This window comes from Gastrolobium bilobum, unplaced genomic scaffold (assembly GCF_033153095.1).
Source record: "Gastrolobium bilobum isolate Gb01-03AN ecotype WA unplaced genomic scaffold, APGP_CSIRO_Gbil_v1 utg2810, whole genome shotgun sequence".
Classification (NCBI taxonomy): Eukaryota; Viridiplantae; Streptophyta; class Magnoliopsida; order Fabales; family Fabaceae; genus Gastrolobium; species Gastrolobium bilobum.
The window spans coordinates 1,466,592-1,486,474 of NW_026895666.1; the positions used below are offsets into that span (position 1 = coordinate 1,466,592).

Sequence of the window (19,883 nt, forward strand, 5' to 3'; positions counted from 1 at the left end):
TTGGTCTTTAAATTTACAAAATTTATATTAAATTAGCCTTTTTAAAAGATTAAATGAGATACACGAAGGATTTATATGAATTTCATAAGATCATTAATTAACTCATACTAAGAGCCTATTTGGTACTTTTTTTAAACTAAAATATACTTCTAAGCAAAAAAAAACTTAAAAAATAAAGGTAAAAGTTATTCTATATTCTATGTAAAACTGTTCTAAAGAATTTGAAGGTGAAAGATAAAATAATTTTTTATTAAAATGAATTATTAGAATAAAATGTAAAATTGGTTAACATAAATTTAGCATATATCTTAAAAAAAGGCTTATCTTGGTTGCTTTTAGTTTTTTTTTTTTATTCATTACAATTTTTTTATAATAAGAGTTTTTCTAAAATTATACTTAACTAAAATTAGAAAAAAATTAAAAATACGACCGTAATTAAAAAAATTAAAAAATTAAGTAAGATAAAATTTTAGAAACTCAAAAAAGTAAGATAAAATTTAGAGTAATCCGATTTTATTTAATATAAGATAAGATTTGATCTTTTAAGTTTTTAAGTTTTATATACTTTGATGGATGTTGCGACCGATGTTGCTCAATTTACTTGGATTTATTAACGTGTTTTTTTAAAACAAATGTTAAATTATAATGTAAAGCGCCTTTTGGATCTCTAATAAAAATTACCGTCTTCGCTTTCATTCTTTCCAAAAAAGAAGTCAACTTTTGGTTCTCTACAATTTCAGTTCTTTGAAAATGTATTTCCTCATAAATTCAATAAAAATCCAATTTAGTCTTTAAAAATGACTAATATGGTATTTTTTTTGTAAGTAACAAAACTAGGGATAATATTTTTTTGTTAGGGATCCAAAAAGAACTTATAAAAATAACACTTATTACTTTTTTTATTAAATCATATTAATTATTTAAATGTATATAACATTTTTTTAAGGATTTATTTTTTCTAAAGTTACTTTAGAAAAATTTATCTAATATTCACCTAAACGACGTCGTTTTAGGGCTGAAATCATTATAATAATTTATTCTAGAATTTTAATAATTTTTATCATTCTAATCTTTTTATTCTTTAACCTAAAAAACTACATCGTGAATATTATATAAATTTTTCTAAAGTAATTTTAAAAAATTTATTCCCTTTTTTAATTATTAAATATTCATACCTTTTATTTAATATATTTAATTTTTAAGAAAGGTTATACTTGTAACTTATTTAATATATTTAATTTTTTTAAGAAGATTATACTTACAACCAATTTCATTTACAACCCTCTTACAATTATATCTTAATTATTGATTTTCGTCAATCAACGGATATCATTAATTGCTAATTAATAATTAATTATTAAATTTAATGTACAAAATAATAATTATTAATTGATAAAAATCAACTATTAAAATATAATTATAAAATATTATAAATAAAAATAGATTATAAATATAACTTCCCCTTATTTTTTATTTTCTTAACATGGATTTGGGCAATACATTATCAAAACCTGAAGTTAAAACCTAGAAGAACAAAATCTTTTATTGAAAATGAAACGAGCGATCAGCATAAACGGAGGGACAAACGGACTCCAGCAGAGACAGTGGTAGTTTTTATTCTCATGCCGTGTGCCGTGGTAACAACTAGCTAGCGACGGTTCCCAAGGCTGTTCCGCTCGGCGAATCAGAAACTGCCCCTTCCTTCACTTCTCCTTCTTCCTCCGTTTTCGCTCTACCTCTTTCTTTGGCTCCTGCTCACGCAAACGTACTCATGGCGGTTGCTTAAGCGTTCTCGAAGGCCACCAAAGCCGCTTGCTCGGGGAAAATGACCACTATCACCTCCGCTGAGCTCAACTATCTCGTGTTTCGGTACCTTCAAGAATCAGGTTTCTTTGTTTTTCAACCTCCTTTTTTTTGTATTACGAAATTCCTTTATATGTTTTTTTCGTTCTTCTCGCTCGGTCTTTTCTTGTTCTTCTGTGGTCCATGAGATGTTAGGAGTTTAGAGTTTGAACGAATTTTGAGTTTTCGAATGTTGGCGGTTCGAGCTGGTTCGAGCAAGCGGTTGAATTATTGATGTAACTAGATTAGGGTTAGCTAGTGCTCAGAAACGGCACCTTGTTTAACGGAGGGAAATTTGTAGCTTCAATTGTAGTTCCGAAAATTGACCTTTCAGTTTTATGGTTGAAGGTTGAAGGAGGAATGGAAATTGTTAGATCTGTTGCTAAAAGATGGATATTTGGTGTTGAGACCTTAATTTTATAGTTCTGAAGTGAAATTTCAGCTGTTTTCAAGAGTTAAAAGTTTATTTGGCCCTAGACTTACTTTATAGCCTTGAAAGATGTTATATTAAACCCATCAGAAGAATATTCCCATGTTTATGATTGTTTTTAATTTTAATTTTATCTTGAAATAAATGCTAATGCCAATTTATTATTCATAAAATGATTTTGAGAAGATAACTATTCAAGAACAGTCCATTGTTGCGGTAGTAATAGAGGAATCATCTAGTCTAGGGCATCCATCAGAGCGAGAAAAGCTTGTTGAAGTTGATTTTATAATAAATGTATTTTTTTACTTAGCAAGAAAAGCTGTTTCTTTCCATTTTAATGAAACTTTTCATATTTATGAGAAGGCCATAACATGCAAAGCAACTGAATTTGTTTACTGACTACTGATGTTATAACTGCAGGTTTCACACATTCTGCTTTTGCGTTTGGATATGAGGCGGGTATTAACAAATGTCCCATTGATGGAAATTTGGTACCACCAGGTGCTCTTGTTACATTTGTTCAGAAGGGGCTACAGTACTTGGAGATGGAAGCCAACTTGAGCAATGTTAGCATTCTTTATTTTTTGTATTATAGTTTTCACTATCAGTATAACGTGCATCTGCTTGAGTAGATTTTTTAAGCTTTCATACCCTAGGTTTCATGTTGATCAATGTTAGCCTCCCAGTGTGATGCAGACATTGATGAAGATTTTTCACTTTTACAACCTTTGGATCTTATCACAAAAGACGTGCAAGAACTTAGGAAAATAATAAGTGAAAGAAGGAAAAAACTACAGAAGGATAAGAGTAAGGAACCTGGAAAGGAGCATGAAGGTGAACGTGGACGGGTAAGAGAAAAGGAAAGACATCAAAGAGAGAAAGAATGTGAAAAGGAAAGAGCGAAGGTAGAAAATCATAAAGAGCATGAACAGCAGCATGAAAATCAGAACGGTAGAGAAATGGTCGCAGATCAAGAAGATAAGGTTACTCTAAAGCATGAAGAGAATGGAGCATTTGGAGGTAACCATCTGTTCAACATAATTGGTTTCCTTTGTCTTTTATGGAAGTGTTCTCTGTTGCATATTTGGCATTTCATGTGGAATAGCTGCATTGTTTTTATCAATAATTTCCCTTAAATGTCAATCTCATATAATCCTATGTTACGCTGATGTATTTAACCATTTCTTGTTCACGTTTACATTTTTTATATTTATTTTTGCTAGCGTTAACTCCATACAAAATTTATGATATATTTGCATGCATGTTGTGATTAGGTTATTAAGATTGAGTGTTGTAATGACTGATGAATAGGAAAATGACTCCATTATATTGTGGATAGCTAGTAAATAAAAAAAAATTCATCAGTTCATCTGTTCTCTATCAACCATACTTTTCAAATATTGGATTGTTTAATCAGTATAATCCCACTTAAAGCTGTTTATCTGGATTGCTGCCCTGGTAAATTTTAATGATTTATTAGTTTATTACCAGACACTTCTGTAGGATTTTAAGATTAGAAATGTTCTTGCTGTTATAGTACCACATTATTTATCACATTATATATTTTGTAAATCATTGTTATTATTGTAAAAATATCATGTTAGCATAGATTATTCATTATTTGTAGGCAATTAATTATTAAGCTAGGTTTATATATTAGAATGAATTCATGTACAATAATTTCTTTAGAAATAATATTTAATATTTTATCATTCAAGTTGGTATCATATTTATTGATCTAGTAGACTCTGCTTTCGCACGTCAACCCTAGCCTATCTTCATATATAGCTGCCTTTATTGTGGTTGATTCCTACCTATTTGATGAGGCTTCATTGCGCCGAAAACCCTAATTGTGGCCTCAGCCATTGCTGCTCTTTGCAGCTCACCATCCGCTGCTGTAATTTGTCCAACATGTGACCCTCTCACCAAGTTTGTCGTCCTTTGATCGTTCGACCACCCGAAGCCCACCATCGGTGGCCCTGCCAATGTGCTCTCGTGTGTCTCAATTCCATTCATAAACTTCACATCTCGTGGCCTACACTGTGGGTGGTGGCGCATCACATGCCGTGACCTACACCGCGGGTGGTGGCACATCAAGCCACCACCGTGTTCGGAACCAGTCCCAACTACCTTGCCATGACCCCTTGTGTCCAGATCTGCCCTCGGCTAGCACTCACGGCACCATTTGCGAGTTTGATCGAGCCGCATAGAACTCTCATCTCTGCCACAAACTAGCCACATCATCTACCTAAGCCCATCATGCTGGACTCTGAGACAGCCCACAACTATGCCATTACTCAGCCCACTATTGTTAGTTGCTACTTAGCCTATCGATGGAGGTCTTCCCTACTTATGTGCTCTCCTTGATTGTCAAACAGATGGTATCAGAATCAATGGTTTGGTTGGGCCAAGTATTTGGAGATGGTGGTTGGTGCTCTGATCTATACCTAACCCATGTTCTTGAGCATTGGCCAAGACTAGGTTCTTGGTTGTTAACCTCATGAATTCTCACAAAGGCTTCCATTTGAGGGGAATGATACTAATGTTAAGAATAACGCTTGAGGGGGAGAATGTTGGAAATTAAAGGGTGAGTGATGAAATCCCACATTGGTTAGGAATGGTGTAAGTGAGGACTTTATTAGTGAAAAGACCCATAGATTCTTAGTCTTAAGGTTTTGGATCAAGATGCAGGGTTAATTCTACTATTATGTTTTGGTGCTTAACCCATTGATGGTGGCATCCCCCTGACTGCCAAATATATGTGTTTTTCATGTCATATTTTTTTAGTTGTCTGTCCTTGTTCAATATCCTGATTATTTCTGGTAGAAAGTTCTTACATTTAATTTGTTCTCTTTTAATGCTTTTTGTGAGAGCATGTTAACAATGCAAGCTAGTTGTCTGTTTCAATTGTTTTTCTTCCTTTCAAAGAGGAATGAAATTTTTATTTATTTATTTATTTATTTTTTCAATTTTTATAGGACCGGAACCAATGGACATCTCTACAACACCAACATCTATGCCATGTGAAATTCCTGGGTCAGATGTGACTGTTTTAGAAGGGCATACTTCAGAGGTGAAGTATTTCATCAATGTTTCTTTTGTTTGTAAGCTTTCTTAGATTTGCTTTCATCTACTTCTTTGATAATTGGCCTGTTTATTGTCCACTTAGGTGTGTGCTTGTGCATGGAGTCCTGCAGGATCACTTCTTGCATCAGGGTAGGTTTCTTCATGAATGATTTATTTTTGCATAAAATATATATTCATGAGTATGTATTTTATAGTTGATGTACACAATATTTCTCATCTTGCATTTCCATTTGTTATACTTCCAATTTTGTTTGACTTCCTTTTTGATGAAGAGATGCTAACTGTATTCAATATTTTGTGCTTGTTCATCTTTAATTTGAGAATGTTGGCAAGAGTGATTGCTATGAGTCTAGTCAGAATTTTTCACTCACTACAGCTTCTGCATTAGTTATATCAATGCTTATACTTTTGGTACTAGATTCTTGTCCTTAAAATCAGTTATAACTATTAAAAAAAAATGTTCAAAAACATCTTTTTGGTATTCAGTTTCTGCAACTGTAACTTGGATTTTTGTTTATATTTAAAATCTGGTGTTTCTTGAACAACTGCTTTTCATAAATAGCAAATTCGTAGATAATAATAACTGCTAATTTGTTTTCCTCCTTTGCTGGACTGTGGAGAAGAACCTTTGAAATGATTTGGGCTCTAATGGTATCCAACACATTTCAGCCATCTTCACTGGCATCCAAATTCCTATGTTTAACTGAAGTTTAAACAAACAACAAAGGGGACCCCTCTCTCTGAATTTCCGAATGTTCAATTTTTCATCTTCTTGCCTCTTTTTATGCTATTTGACCCTTTGTTTAGAAAGTTGTAGATAAAAAAGCAGGCTTAAACTCTCTCTCTCACCATAAATCACAGATGGGTTATGTGTGGTATATATAGGATATGGTTTAGGAGTTGATTAAACTGCGACACATGTGGATATCCAAATTAACATGAACTATGCAATTTAAACTAATGGAAACTACAGTAGATGGAGGCACATTGCCTTTTTTTACTTTTCTGAAACAAATTTTATCCTTGGTTTTCATAATGATATGCATTTCTTTTACCAAACAAATTTTATCCTTGGTTTTTCAAAATTCTTCCAAAAATAACTTCAGATCTGAATTATTTTCTTTTTAAACAACTGTTTTTTTGACTCCTGTAGTGAAGAACTGTTTTATGGAAACAAATGAGCTAGAATAGGATTAAAAGGCCTTAAATTTTGTTAGGTGGACATGATAGTTTACCTTTATGATAAGGAATTTTGATTCTACACATGCTTGTTATCTATTTCTTTTTTAGAAAATGAAAAGTTAATAGATTTATAGATGGCAATTTTTTCTTTTGTTCTGAATCATGTTTTAAAGAATACTTTTATTGTTCTCTTGCAACTTTGAACACGGTAAACTATTGTGGAACCAGGAACCAGATAGATGGCTTCTTTTAGTACTTCTTCACTTTACTATCATCATTTCAACTTTTAGGTCTGGGGATTCAACAGCTCGTATTTGGACAATAGCAGAAGGGAGATGTAAATCTGGTTCACAGAATGGCCCTTTGAATGGGTTGGTGTTGAAGCATGTTAGGGGTAGAACAAATGAAAAGAGTAAAGATGTCACTACACTTGATTGGAATGTGAGTTTGATTGCATATTCTGATTTGAATCCAAGATGATTGTTGTCGCGACTTTAATCTCCCCTCTAGTTTTCTGATTTTCGACATACATCTCTATCTTTTTCAAACTCATGCCAACCTCCCTTAAACGGGAAGTTTGTGACAAGGAGAATTGTATAAGATTTTTATGGCAGATTTTGTATGTTCCAAGGGAGATTTGTGTAGTTTATGAAAACAGAAGGAAGTTATGGGAAAATCAAGAAAATAGATGGGAGGTTTTATCTTTTCTTTTTATCTTTTTTTTTTTTACTAAATATACTTTTTTTTTCTGAACTTTTGACTGAAAAACATTTTAGGTATGATTCCTTTTTTTTTCTTCTCCCACTCTTGGTATGTGTTGAGATATATAAAACCATTAAAAAGCTCTCACCCACCAGCTTAAGCTTTTGGGTTGAATTGATTCTTTACATGGTATCAAAGCCTCATGTCCCGGGTTCGATCCTCGCTGCCCCCCACTTTCTTTCAAGTGAAATTTCTTTGTTCGCACAGGTAGGTGGGCCTTTGCATTGTTCACCCTTCAAGCTCAATGGGCTCTCGTGTGAGGGGCGTGTTGAGATATATAAAACAATTGAGATTAAAGAATAATTGTATATTGAATAATCATAGCATGTTACAATGTACAAGAGCTCTCTATTTAAAGAGACTAAAAGACCTAATGGGCTGAGCTCATAAGATGTGGGAGTATATATACTGAACTATTCTTACAACTATTCTAACACTCCCCCTCAAGCTTGAGCATATATATTGTGAGCATATATATTGTAAGCACCCAGCTTGCCACAAATATATTCAACCCGAGGACCCCTAAGAGCTTTAGTGAAGACATCCGCAAGTTGATCATTGGAGTTGACAAATTCCGTTTTGATTTCTCCTGAAATCTTTTCTCGAATGAAATGAAAATCGATCTCTATATGTTTGGTTCTCTCATGAAATACATGATTAGAGGATATATGTAGAGCAACTTGATTGTCACAAATGAGAGTCATGGGTTTCTTCTGTTCACAAATATGGAGCTCTCGAATCAACTGCTTTAACCAGATTAGCTCGCAGGTAGCAACTCCCATTGCACGATACTCGGCCTCTGCACTAGATCAGGCAACAACAGTTTGTTTCTTACTTTTCCAAGAAATCAGGTTTCCTCCAAAGAAAACACAATAGCCTGAAGTAGTGCGCCTATCCGAGGGTGATCCTGCCCAATCGGCATCTGAATAACCACAAATTTCTGTATTTCCCTGATCTGAATATAATAAACCTTTCCCTGGTGCTCCTTTGATGTAACGAAGGATCCTAACAGCAGCATCCCAATGAGAATCACACGGAGAATCAAGAAACTGACTAGCGACACTAACAGCAAAAGATATGTCCGACCTAGTCACAGTGAGATAATTGAGCTTCCAATCAACCTCCGATAACGTCCAGGATCAGATACTGGTTCTCCTTGTCCGGATAGTAATTTGATAGTAGGATCCATGGGTGTGTCAAATGGCTTACACGCCAACATACCAGTCTCCTCTAGGATATCCAAGGCATATTTCCTTTGACAGATAGAAATGCCCTGTCTAGACTGTGCTACTTCAATTCCTAAGAAGTAACGAAGCTTACCAAGATCCTTTGTTTGAAATTGACTGAACAAATACTGTTTTAACTGATGAATCCCAACTTGATCACTTCCAGTGAGAATAATGTCATCGACATAGACTAACATATAGATGCATTTGTCAGGAGATATGAAACTATAAAACACAGAATGATCGACCTTACTGCGGATTAAGCCAAAAGCCTGAACAACAGGACTAAAACGGCTGAACCAAGCTCGAGGGGACTGCTTGAGGCCATATAAGGACTTACGAAGTCTGCACACCATTCCAGACTCCCCCTGAGCAACAAACCTAGGTGGTTGCTCCATGTAAACCTCTTCTTGTAAATCACCATGAAGAAAAACATTTTTAATGTCTAGTTGAAGGAGTGGCCAGTGACGAACAACAACGAGGGCAAGAAACATTCGGACAGACGCCATCTTAGCGACAGGAGAGAACGTGTCACCATAGTCAAGTCCGAATATCTGAGTAAAACCTTTGGTGACTAAGCGTGCCTTGAGACGGTCAATATGGCCATCAGGTCCAACCTTGACATTAAAGACCCACCGACAACCAACAATAGACTTCTCTGGAGGAACAGGAACAAGATCCCAAGTGCCATTGGAATGAAGAGCAGTCATCTCATCAAGCATCGCTTGGCGCCACCCTGGATGGGAAAGTGCTTCACTTGTGGTCTTAGGAATAGAAACAGAAGAAAGACTAGAAACAAAGGTGTAATGTGAAGTAGAAAGACGGTCATAGCTTAAAAAGGTATAAAGAGGATAAGGGTTACGAGTAGTACGTATACCTTTTCTTTGGACAATAGGAAGAGCCTCTGGTGAAGGAGCCGGAGGGGAAGAGATGACTGGAGAGGACGATGAGTCACCCAGGGTCAAGTCTGTAGGAGGCACTTTCTGATGACGCTGATAAGTGAGAAAAGGGCGGTCAGCAGGGATGGAGACAAGAGATTTGTCCTCTGGGAGAGAGTCACCATCAACTGGTAAAGACAATTCAAGAAAAGGAACAGGAAGAACTTGATCAACATGTGACAATTGAGATGGGATAGAATGAAAGGGTTGTTGATCAAGGAAAGTGACATCAGCAGAAACAATATAATGCTTAAGATCAGGAGAATAACAACTATAACCTTTTTGAATACGAGAATAATCAAGAAAGATACACTGAAAGGCTTTGGATGTTAACTTATCCTTACCAGGAGTGAGATCATGAACAAAACAAGTACAACCGAAGACATGTGAAGTTAGAGGATAAAGAGGAGCATCTGGAAACAATAGATTATGAGGAATGTCATTGTTGAGCACAGATGAAGGCATGCGATTGATGAGAAAACAAGAGATGAGTACAGCATCTGCCCAGAAGTGAAGGGGAACCTGCATATGAATAAGAAGGGTACAGGAAGTTTCAATGAGATGTCTGTTTTTACGTTCAGCCACCCCATCTTGTTGTGGAGTGTGAGGACAAGTAGTTTGATGTAAAGTACCTTGTGTGGCCAAAAAATTAGAAAAATCAATAGAAACATATTCCTTAGCATTATCACTACGTAGAATACGAATAGAAACACCAAATTGAGTATGAATCTCATTAGAAAACTTTTTATAAATGGAAAATAACTCCGAACGATTTTTCATTAAATAGATCCAAGTGCAACGGGAAAAATCATCAATAAAGGTAACGAAATACCGAAAATCTAAAACAGACAAGGTACGACTTGGACCCCAGATATCTGAATGAACAAGAGAGAAAGGGGCATCAACTCGTTTATTGACTCGACTGGCAAAAGAGGAGCGTGTATGCTTCCCTTGTTGACATGACACACAATCTAAAGACTGAAGATCGGATAAAAGAGGAACCATTTTCTGCAACTTTGAAAGACTTGGATGACCGAGGCGACTGTGGATAAGTTGTGGAGATTCTGTGAGAGAGCATGCCACTGAAGGACGAGGCACATCCAGATACTAAAGCCCCCGTGACTCACGACCCACTCCAATCATCTTCCCCGTACCCGGATCCTGCACAGAAACAGAATGGTTAGAGAAAGTAATGGTGCAAGTGAGGGAGTGGATCAATTTACTAATAGAAATTAAGTTATAAGGGATGCCAGGAATGTAATAAACAGATGTCAAGGCCAAGGTAGAGGTCGGACGAGCTTGTCCAATCCCACGAACTGGGGCTTTGGTTCCATCCGCAAGGGTAAAAGAAGGTAAATGATTAGAATAAGTAAAGAGATGTAAAGAGTTCCTTATTACCACAGAGATGATCGGTAGCACCTGAGTCAAATATCCAAGTTCCAAGTGATGTAGAATGATAAACACAAGCAACGGGATTACCAGTATATGGCTGAGACTGAGGAGAAGCCTTCCTGAGAAGAGTTTGGAGTGCAGCATAGTCCGCAAGTGAGAGAGAACCTGAACCAAATGATGCATTGTCTGACTGAGCTATATTTGCAACAAGAGAGGTGTCCCAATCTTTGTAGTTGTCAGAATCCTTCATTTTGGAAGATGTAATGGGCCTAATATTAGTAGAGATGATTCCTGAAGAAGTTTTGGCAGGAGGAGAAGGAGAGTTAACCTCCGAGAGATCAGGAGATGTTGCTGCCATTTAAAGACAAAATAAAAAAGCCGTAAACGAAGGCAAACATTATCCAATCAAGGAGAACCACTTGTCTAAAGTGAGACCCACAAGGAACCAAGCACCGATCCGGAAAGAGGAGGAAAAACCGAGCTAGTTTGTCCAGGAACGACCGGAAAAAGACGTCAGAACAGTGCACACGCGCCGGTGAAGGGTGGCGCGTGAGCACCACGCGCAGGGAGAAGGAGCGGCGTGTGAGAGCGCATAGGGACTCCTCTGATGACGGGTCTTCCACAGACTTGGTCGCCGGAGACAGAGGGCTCTGATCGCAGGATTTCCGGTTGAAATCGACGCCGGAACAGTGCTCCGGTGGCCTGAACAGTGATGAACGGCGGTTGTTGGCGGCGGGAAGTGGTTCTGACAGTTGAAGAAACAAGCCAGAGAGACACACGACTTAGAGAATCTGCCGGAGGGACACACGGCTTGATGAAAAACTCGCCGGAAGAATGCACGGAAAAGTAGAAGAGAACACCTAAGCAGTGGGCTTAGGATTTTAGCGGAAGCGGATCCCCAGAGCGAAAAAGCTCTGATACCAAATTGAGATTAAAGAATAATTGTATATTGAATAATCATAGCATGTTACAATGTACAAGAGCTCTCTATTTAAAGAGACTAAAAGACCTAATGGGCTGAGCTCATAAGATGTGGGACTATATATACTGAACTATTCTAACAAAAACCATTAAAAAACCCTCACCCACCAGCTTAAGCTTTTGGGTTGAATTGGTTCTTTACAGTATGCTTAGGTAGTAATCTTGTGACTGTGAGATATGTGATTTTATGTTTAATATATTTAATCATAATTATTTATATCTTATGGAGAGCTGGACCTCTGGTGGCTGTTGTGCAGGGTGATGGGACACTACTTGCAACTGGTTCATATGACGGGCAAGCAAGAATTTGGACTACTAATGGTAGGCCATTTTTTATATACTTAGATTATCGCTTTTTGAGATTTATGTGATGAGATGAAAAGAGCTCAAAGATGCATGACCCGTGATCTTTCTTTTTGGTATGATGTTTCTGTTTGCTAGCTATGTTAGACTCTGGTTGATGGATAACCAATGAAAATTAAAGGGGAACAAAAGGAGGGAATACTTGTATTTATGTTTATTTTAGAGAGAGAATGGAAATGAAGAATACTTGTTCCCTCCAAATTGTCTTGAAAATAAACGAGAAAGTAAATTGGCTCCCAATATTATTTCTAATTCTTGTTAGATATACAAACAAGACGAAGGTAAATATCACTCCTCCTTTAGATGCCCCATTCTCAAGCAGTCAGATTGTAACTGTTCTCACTTATCACTATGCAAGTCCATCTCTGCTTTTGTTACGGAGCCAATTTGGTTGATGTTTTAAATTGTAAGGAAAATTGATGATGCATGTTGGTATCCAAAAGCTGCAATGCATTTTTTGTGCTTGTATTGATCAGGGGCTATGTAGTGAAGATGAACCTGAGATTTGAAAATAAACTAAGAAATATTAATCTGCCATGGTTTTCAGCTAATTAATAATAGGAGAAATGATACCCTACATCAATTTTGGCTATCAAAAATCACAGTTGTTTCTGTGGGCTGTTGATCAGAAAAGCAGTCAGTCATATAACTGCCTATGCGGACACAATTGTGATTTTTTCTAACAAAAAGGTTGTGAGAATAGTATTACTCTTAATACAATGATATTTTCTTCCACCATAAAGTTGATGTAATGAAACTCAAACTAATTGATTTGGCCAATAACTTTTACCTTAACAATTTCTATTTTATGCTAGCATATGCACCGTTTGAATATGTGTTTGTCTGTCCAGCTGTTATGTGTGAATAGCATCATTGATTCTAATTACGTGTTGCAGTCATGCTAGAGTTAAAGTTTCTTATGTTGTAGGAGATAAAATTATTTTACACATACATAAAAGTGCATGGGGTTCAATTTTTCTCTTTTTCTCTCTTCTCCTTACATGGTCTCACATTGGCCTCACACATTTTTATGTATGTGTAGGAGATAATTTTATCTTCTATAACATGAGAAACTTTAAACCCTTCATGCTATATGTAAAACAATAGTAAAATCATTGAGTTTATACTGTTGATTTCCTTAAACAGGTAATTCTGTGGGTGTGTTTGAATTTGCTCTCATTTGACTTCAATCAAAGTCATTATTTTGATCATATTGTGTGTCTTTGACTAGGTGAACTGAGGAGTACATTGAGCAAACATAAGGGACCCATATTCTCTTTGAAGTGGAATAAGAAAGGCGATTATCTTCTTACTGGAAGTTGTGATCAAACTGCAATTGTTTGGGATGTGAAAGCAGAGGAATGGAGACAACAATTTGAATTTCATTCAGGTAAAATTTTGGTTGTTTTTTCTAAGCAAGGGAGAATTCTATAAAATGAACTCTTGGTGAGATTTTTTTTTTTTGGTACATCGGTGTGAATATTTTAAATCGTGATTACGAATGAATTTTTAATTTTGCTTCATATTTTGTTTAGGTCCAACACTTGATGTTGACTGGCGCAACAATGTGTCATTTGCAACAAGCTCCACTGACACTATGATACATGTTTGCAAGATTGGCGAAAACCGCCCTATAAAAACTTTTGCTGGGCACCAGGTTTGTACAGTTTATCTTGTTTTATGCTATGCAGTGATGCTTATGATACTGAGATTGTACTTTCGTTGGAGGGAGAAGGGTTCATCCCCTCCTTTATTGAGAACAAGTTAAAAATGGCTAGCAAGGTTAAGTGTATAGATTGGTGGATAACCCTGGGATGGTGCTTTCAAGCTGAATACTGACTTTCTAAGCTGTCTGATTATTTAGGTGGATTTCTTATATAGGTCCTGTAACTTGCTTTGATTACTAAACTCGACTTAACTAGTTTATAGGTCCTGTCCTGCATTAAGTTGAGATATTCCATTGAAATGCAATATAGTGCTTGGATAAATTTTTACTTTCTGATAATGACCTTTCTGCAATTTCAGAGTGAAGTTAATTGTATCAAATGGGATCCCACAGGTTCATTACTGGCCTCGTGTTCTGATGATAGCACTGCAAAGGTAATATGAGTAACTGATGTTTTCTAATTTATCATTCCATAATATAATGTTTTTTATTGGTTATGGATTGTGCAATCAAACATTTATTTAATAAAATATTTTTTGAGATAAATGTAGATTTCTGCTGAAGTATATGTGAAATTAATCCGTGATTGTACTCTGTATGTTTGTTGTTTCTTGTTTTGTAGATATGGAGTATGAAACAAGATAAGTTTCTTCATGATTTTAGGGAGCATTCCAAGGTAACAATTTTTAATATTTTTCAATGTCAGATTTTGTATTTATGTTTGCATTTGAATTTCTTACACTTGTTGGGATAACTAAATAATTGTTTTGTAGGAGATATATACCATCAGATGGAGCCCAACTGGTCCCGGTACAAATAATCCTAATCAAAAATTGGTATTGGCTAGGTATGTTAGTTGCTTGGTGAAGTTATATTAATTGTTGTTGTTAATTTACTTACATGCATTTATTAATGATGTCTTGAAATTTAGAGTTAGTTTAAGCTGTATTTCCTGACATCGGAATGTTGCTAAGTGACCACTGCATTTGTTCAACTGAAATTGGTTGTGCTGTGAATGGCCTTGCTTGGTGCTAACTGTGCTATATGGGATGATGTGCCACCTTTGGCATGTTACTGATTCCAGTTGATTGTAATTGCCTGCATTATGTTTTCTGGTTGTTAGACTCTTACTTGACTGCCCCTCCAGCATGTTTGTTTCATTTTAAAACTATGTAGTCATCTATTTTGTGCAGTGCATCATTCGACTCAACAGTAAAGCTCTGGGATGTGGAACTTGGGAAACTTATCTACAGCTTGAATGGACACAGGTATTGTTGTTTTTTTGGATACAAGTGGGAATTGAACACATAACCTAACACAACCTACCCAAATCCCTCACCACTAGACCAATCCTAATGGCTTAGGTATTGTCATTTTTTAGCTTTGCATTATTTATATATGGATGGAAGCATAAAATTCCCCCTCCCAGTCTTTATGTTTCAAAACAATAGATAGACGAGGCTGGTCAACTTAAGCCATATCCTCCATTCAGTGTTTCACAATTGCTGTAGTCCTTTATTGAATTTTATTACGTTCCGAACTTCTAGTTTATCTCGTAATTATTGTATTACCCCTGGAAAAATGGATTTATTTCGTGGAAAACATTTCAGGCGTAGTGAAGGAGTCTGATAGGTTGTTTCTATGAATATAGCGAATTTCTTTGATTCCGACTTGTTTATTTGGTCCTACAGGGATGGTGTATATTCTGTTGCATTCAGTCCCAATGGCGAGTATTTAGCCAGTGGATCTCCTGACAAATCCATAAACATATGGTCCTTGAAGGATGGCAAGATCGTTAAAACATATACTGGCAATGGAGGCATTTTTGAGGTCTGTTGGAATAAGGAGGGTGACAAGATTGCTGCCTGTTTTGCTAATAATACAGTTTGCGTTTTGGATTTCCGAATGTAAGATCCTGAGAAGCACCAAGTTATTTATTTAATTTTTATTTTTTTATTTTCCTCCTTTAGATGAGATCGGTGGAATTGTATTTTCGTGGGTAGGTCTCCCATTTTAACCATAGTTGTAGGCATAACTAATGGTACTCGGATCCTGTTGTAATTTCCTGCTATAAATTATCAGTAAGAAATAACTTGTAGGAGTACATTCTTAATCAAAAATTGTGTAGATTTAGTTGGGCAAGATCCTGTATATTCGTCGCACTTCTTTCTGTGTAACAAAAACTATCCACTGCCTGCACGGCTGCACCCCCTGACAGACTGCCCCAAGGTATTTTTTTCTTGGCGTAACTATGTTGTTCAGCCTTTTGCATGAAAGCACTACTAATTTAGCTTGACATCTTTGGAGGAAATAATAATAAAAAATAAAGAGAGGATATATTTATCCCTAAAAAAGTTTACTATCATTACAATCAACTTAATTATCGTTGATTTTCGTCAATCTAACGGTTATAATTTATTGAAAATTAATAATTAATTAATAAATGTGATCTAATACTTTTCAATAAATTATAATTGTTAGATTGACGGAAACAACGGTGATTAGGTTAGTTGTAAATGTTGTGAATTTTTTTGGTGGTAAGTATATTCTTCTCCATAAAAAATTAAGATATATTTTTTGAGATACATAACAACAATAAAGTTTGCAATATTATATGGAGTTAAATATTGGCCAACACAACCAAATGATGGTAGCTCAATTGACATCAGGGAACTAAACAGGTGGGGATGAGAGCATGTGTTTAATTTTTTTCGATACCGTCTTTGAGAAGGGTTTAAAATTTTAATCTCGAGATGTATTTCAAATCAGACTAGTCACAAAGCGATGAATCGATTGAAATATTTTCAAAAAAATAATGCCCAACATAGGCAATTGGCATTATGGAGGATTAGACTTGTTTTTTTTTCTCTGTTTCATACAGTCATTTTTTAATTTTTTTCCCCCTTTATCTCTCTTTCTTTCCTTTTTTATCTCCTCTTTTATTCTATCATTTTTTATTTCTTTACATCTTTTCTTTTCTTTTTGTTTTTTTTCTTCTCATTTATTTATTTGTGTATTCTCTTTTTTTTTTTTTTTTACTTTCTTATTCCTTTTTGCCTTTATATGTATCTTTAGTTCCATTTATCTTAATTTATTTTTCCTTTTAATTATTTATTGCTATTCTTAAGGGATAATGTTATATATTTTCTTAAATTTTACTTTTACTTTTATTTTTTTAATCTTTTTGTACTTTTTTTAGGTTCATCTGATACTGATGCCAATTAGTTTGTGATAAAGGTGTTGGCGATGTTGATATATAATTTTGAGATATGTTTACTTATAATTTATTTTATCTTACAATCACTTGAATTAAAATTAAATCAATTGTTTATTCCTCACCAAAAAAATAAAAATAAAAAATCAATTGTTTATTTAATGTTATTTTGTAATTGTTGATTAAAAAAAAATCTTAATTTTAAAAAAAGAGTGTTTACTAAGAGGTATGTTTATAAATCAATGAAAAAAAAATGAATTGAAAAATTAGAATCTGAATAAATCAAAAACCAAGAAAATTGAAAACATAAAAAAAAAATTTAATTGGATTAAATTGGCTTTTAGTTCCCACTTTTAAAATTAATTTAAATCAAACTGAAAAGGACATTATTTTAACTTATATATTCATGAAATATGACTTAATCTTGTTTATTAAAAGTACATTTGAGTGTCTATTGATATATAATGAGTTGAAATATGAATTACACTCTGACTTTCTTTTAATAATTTGGTCCGAAATGAGCTTTATCAGTATTGCTTATGACTTCTGAAATAAGTAGGATTGGTCTCCTCCAGTGGTTTGATCTATTGAATTTAAATTTTGGCGTTGCTGTGAGGAGTGACAGTTCTAGTGTTGTTCGAGTACTGGTTAGAAATGAGGAGGGGTTTATTCTGGCAGCTGTTACTTGAGTCATGCTTCTTCTACATGGTGGTAAAAGGTGATTCTACTAATGTAATTTACGCTCTGCTTCACAAAAAAAAAAACAAAAAAACTGCCCACATCTTATTTTGAACTAATACGGGAAGATTGTTTGGCTTTTACTTAATCTTAGGTCTTGTAATTTTTTAAGAGACGTAGGGATATTTAGTCAACTTTTCATTCAATATTTCCCTTGTAAATTCAAATTATGTATGGCTAAAAGAAGATCCATGCATTTATGATTTATTATGTCTTTTTAAATATAATCAGGTCATGTAAGATAATTTCAATATCTATAAACAATCAACAGTGACCGTGGACCAGATACCGTGTTAAGATAAAAACTAAAAAGAAAAGATTGATTTGTCTATAAAGAGTGAAAATCATCCCACATAACCTAATCATGATAACGATGAACGAGACATAAAACTTATTATATTTAAACATAAATTGTCCTCTGAGACTTTGTTTGGGAGTTTGGAAGGAAGGGGAAGGAAGGGGATCCAAAGGAAAGGAAGGGGATCCAAGGGAAGGAAATTGAAGGGTATTTCCTTTTTCTTGTTTGGGAGTTAAAAAAATAGTAAAGGAGAAAAATTGAGGGTTAATGAGATATTTTTATCATTTTACCCTTTTTTTAAAATTAATATAATATTATATTTTACAAATTAAATTAAATTTAAAATTTCTAACAAAATTATGTATGTACTTTTCACAACACCAAAAAAGATCATATTTTCGATGAAATTTTTACGTTGAAAACGATGAAAATTTCATCACAAAATTATTTTTTTCGTCGAAAAGCGACAGAATATTTCAACTAATGAAAATTTTTACAAAAATAAATTTTCTAACGAAATTTTCGACGAAATTTATTTTTCATCAAATGTTTTAAACGAAAAAACAATTCTGTCAAAAATTTTGACGGAACATTTTACGTTCAAAATTTCGATGGAAATGTGTTATGATAAAAATTTCGACAGAAATTATTTTGTTAGAAATTTTGAGGGAAATGTTTTATTCGAAACTTTCGACGAAATTTAGATTCTGTAAAGGATTTTGACAAAATATTTTTTTCGTCAAAATTTTTTGTCGAAATATTTTTCGTCAAAAATTTTTACGGAAATATTTTCTGTCAAAATTTTTTGACAGAAATGCGTTCCGTTGAAAATTTTGATGGAAATGTTTTTTATCAAAAATCTTGACGGAAATATTTTACCTCGAAAATTTTCGATGGAAATGTGTTTCGTTAAAAATTTCGACATTTTTTTGCCAAAAAGTTTAATGAAAATATTTTCGTCGAAAATTTTTGGAGGAATTTAAATTCTGTTAAAAATTTTGATGAAATTTTTTTTCGTCAACAATTTTCGATAGAAATGTGTTTCGTTGAATATTTTGATGGAAATATTTTTCGTCAAAAATTTGATGAATATGTTTTTTTGTGAAATATTTTGGCAAAATTTAGATTCTGTAAAGAATTTTGACAAAAAAAAGTTTCATCAAATTTTTTTACATAAATATTTGCAGTCACAAATTTTGATGAAAATATTTTTCATCAAAATTCTGATGGAAATATTTTTCGTAAAAAATTTTGACGTAATTGTTTTACATCGAAACTTTTCGATGGAAATGTGTTTCATCAAAATTTTGGACGGAAATATTTTCGTTAAAAGTTTCGACGCAATTTAGATTCTATCAATAATTTCGACTGAATTTTTTTTTTCGTTCAAAATTTAATTTAGTGATTATGGCAAAATCTGATTTCGTCACTAATTTTGTCTTTAGTTTAATGAAAATTTTCTGACGTATATGATTTTCATAAAAAATTTCATCACTACTTTTGACAAAATATTTTTCGTCAATAAATTCTGTCGGTATTTGAGACTTTTCTAATAATATCGTGTTTAAAAATGATTAACAATTATGTAGTTTTTACATTTTAATGCTAAGGGTAGATAAGTAATTTTTAATATTTTTTCCCTCAGGCACTCCAAATTGGGGGAACTTTAATTTTAAGAAGAATAAGATGTTTGGAGAGTTTAGTAAAATTCTCCAAACTCTTTCCCTCCTTTTTTTTAACTCACAAATAAGAGAAGGGCTTACT

The 19,883-nt window shown here is 34.1% G+C and overlaps 1 protein-coding gene across 2 annotated transcripts; it reads left to right on the forward strand.

Moving 5' to 3' along the window:
- The first annotated feature begins 1,561 nt into the window (after positions 1–1,561).
- On the forward strand, positions 1,562–16,160 carry LOC133287528 (WD40 repeat-containing protein HOS15-like). Of its 2 annotated transcripts, none has more exons than XM_061485159.1 (14): positions 1,562–1,886; positions 2,693–2,838; positions 2,959–3,316; positions 5,251–5,345; positions 5,442–5,488; positions 6,832–6,982; positions 12,098–12,161; positions 13,435–13,593; positions 13,739–13,860; positions 14,229–14,303; positions 14,492–14,545; positions 14,643–14,716; positions 15,063–15,137; positions 15,561–16,160. In XM_061485159.1, the coding sequence occupies exons 1-14, from the start codon at positions 1,826–1,828 to the stop codon at positions 15,778–15,780; spliced, it is 1,701 nt and encodes a 566-aa protein (XP_061341143.1). In that variant the 5' UTR covers positions 1,562–1,825; the 3' UTR covers positions 15,781–16,160. The 2 variants fall into 2 exon arrangements, with proteins under 2 accessions (XP_061341143.1, XP_061341149.1); XM_061485165.1 differs by having other exon boundaries at positions 2,959–3,292; positions 15,561–16,157.
- The last annotated feature ends 3,723 nt before the right edge of the window (positions 16,161–19,883 follow it).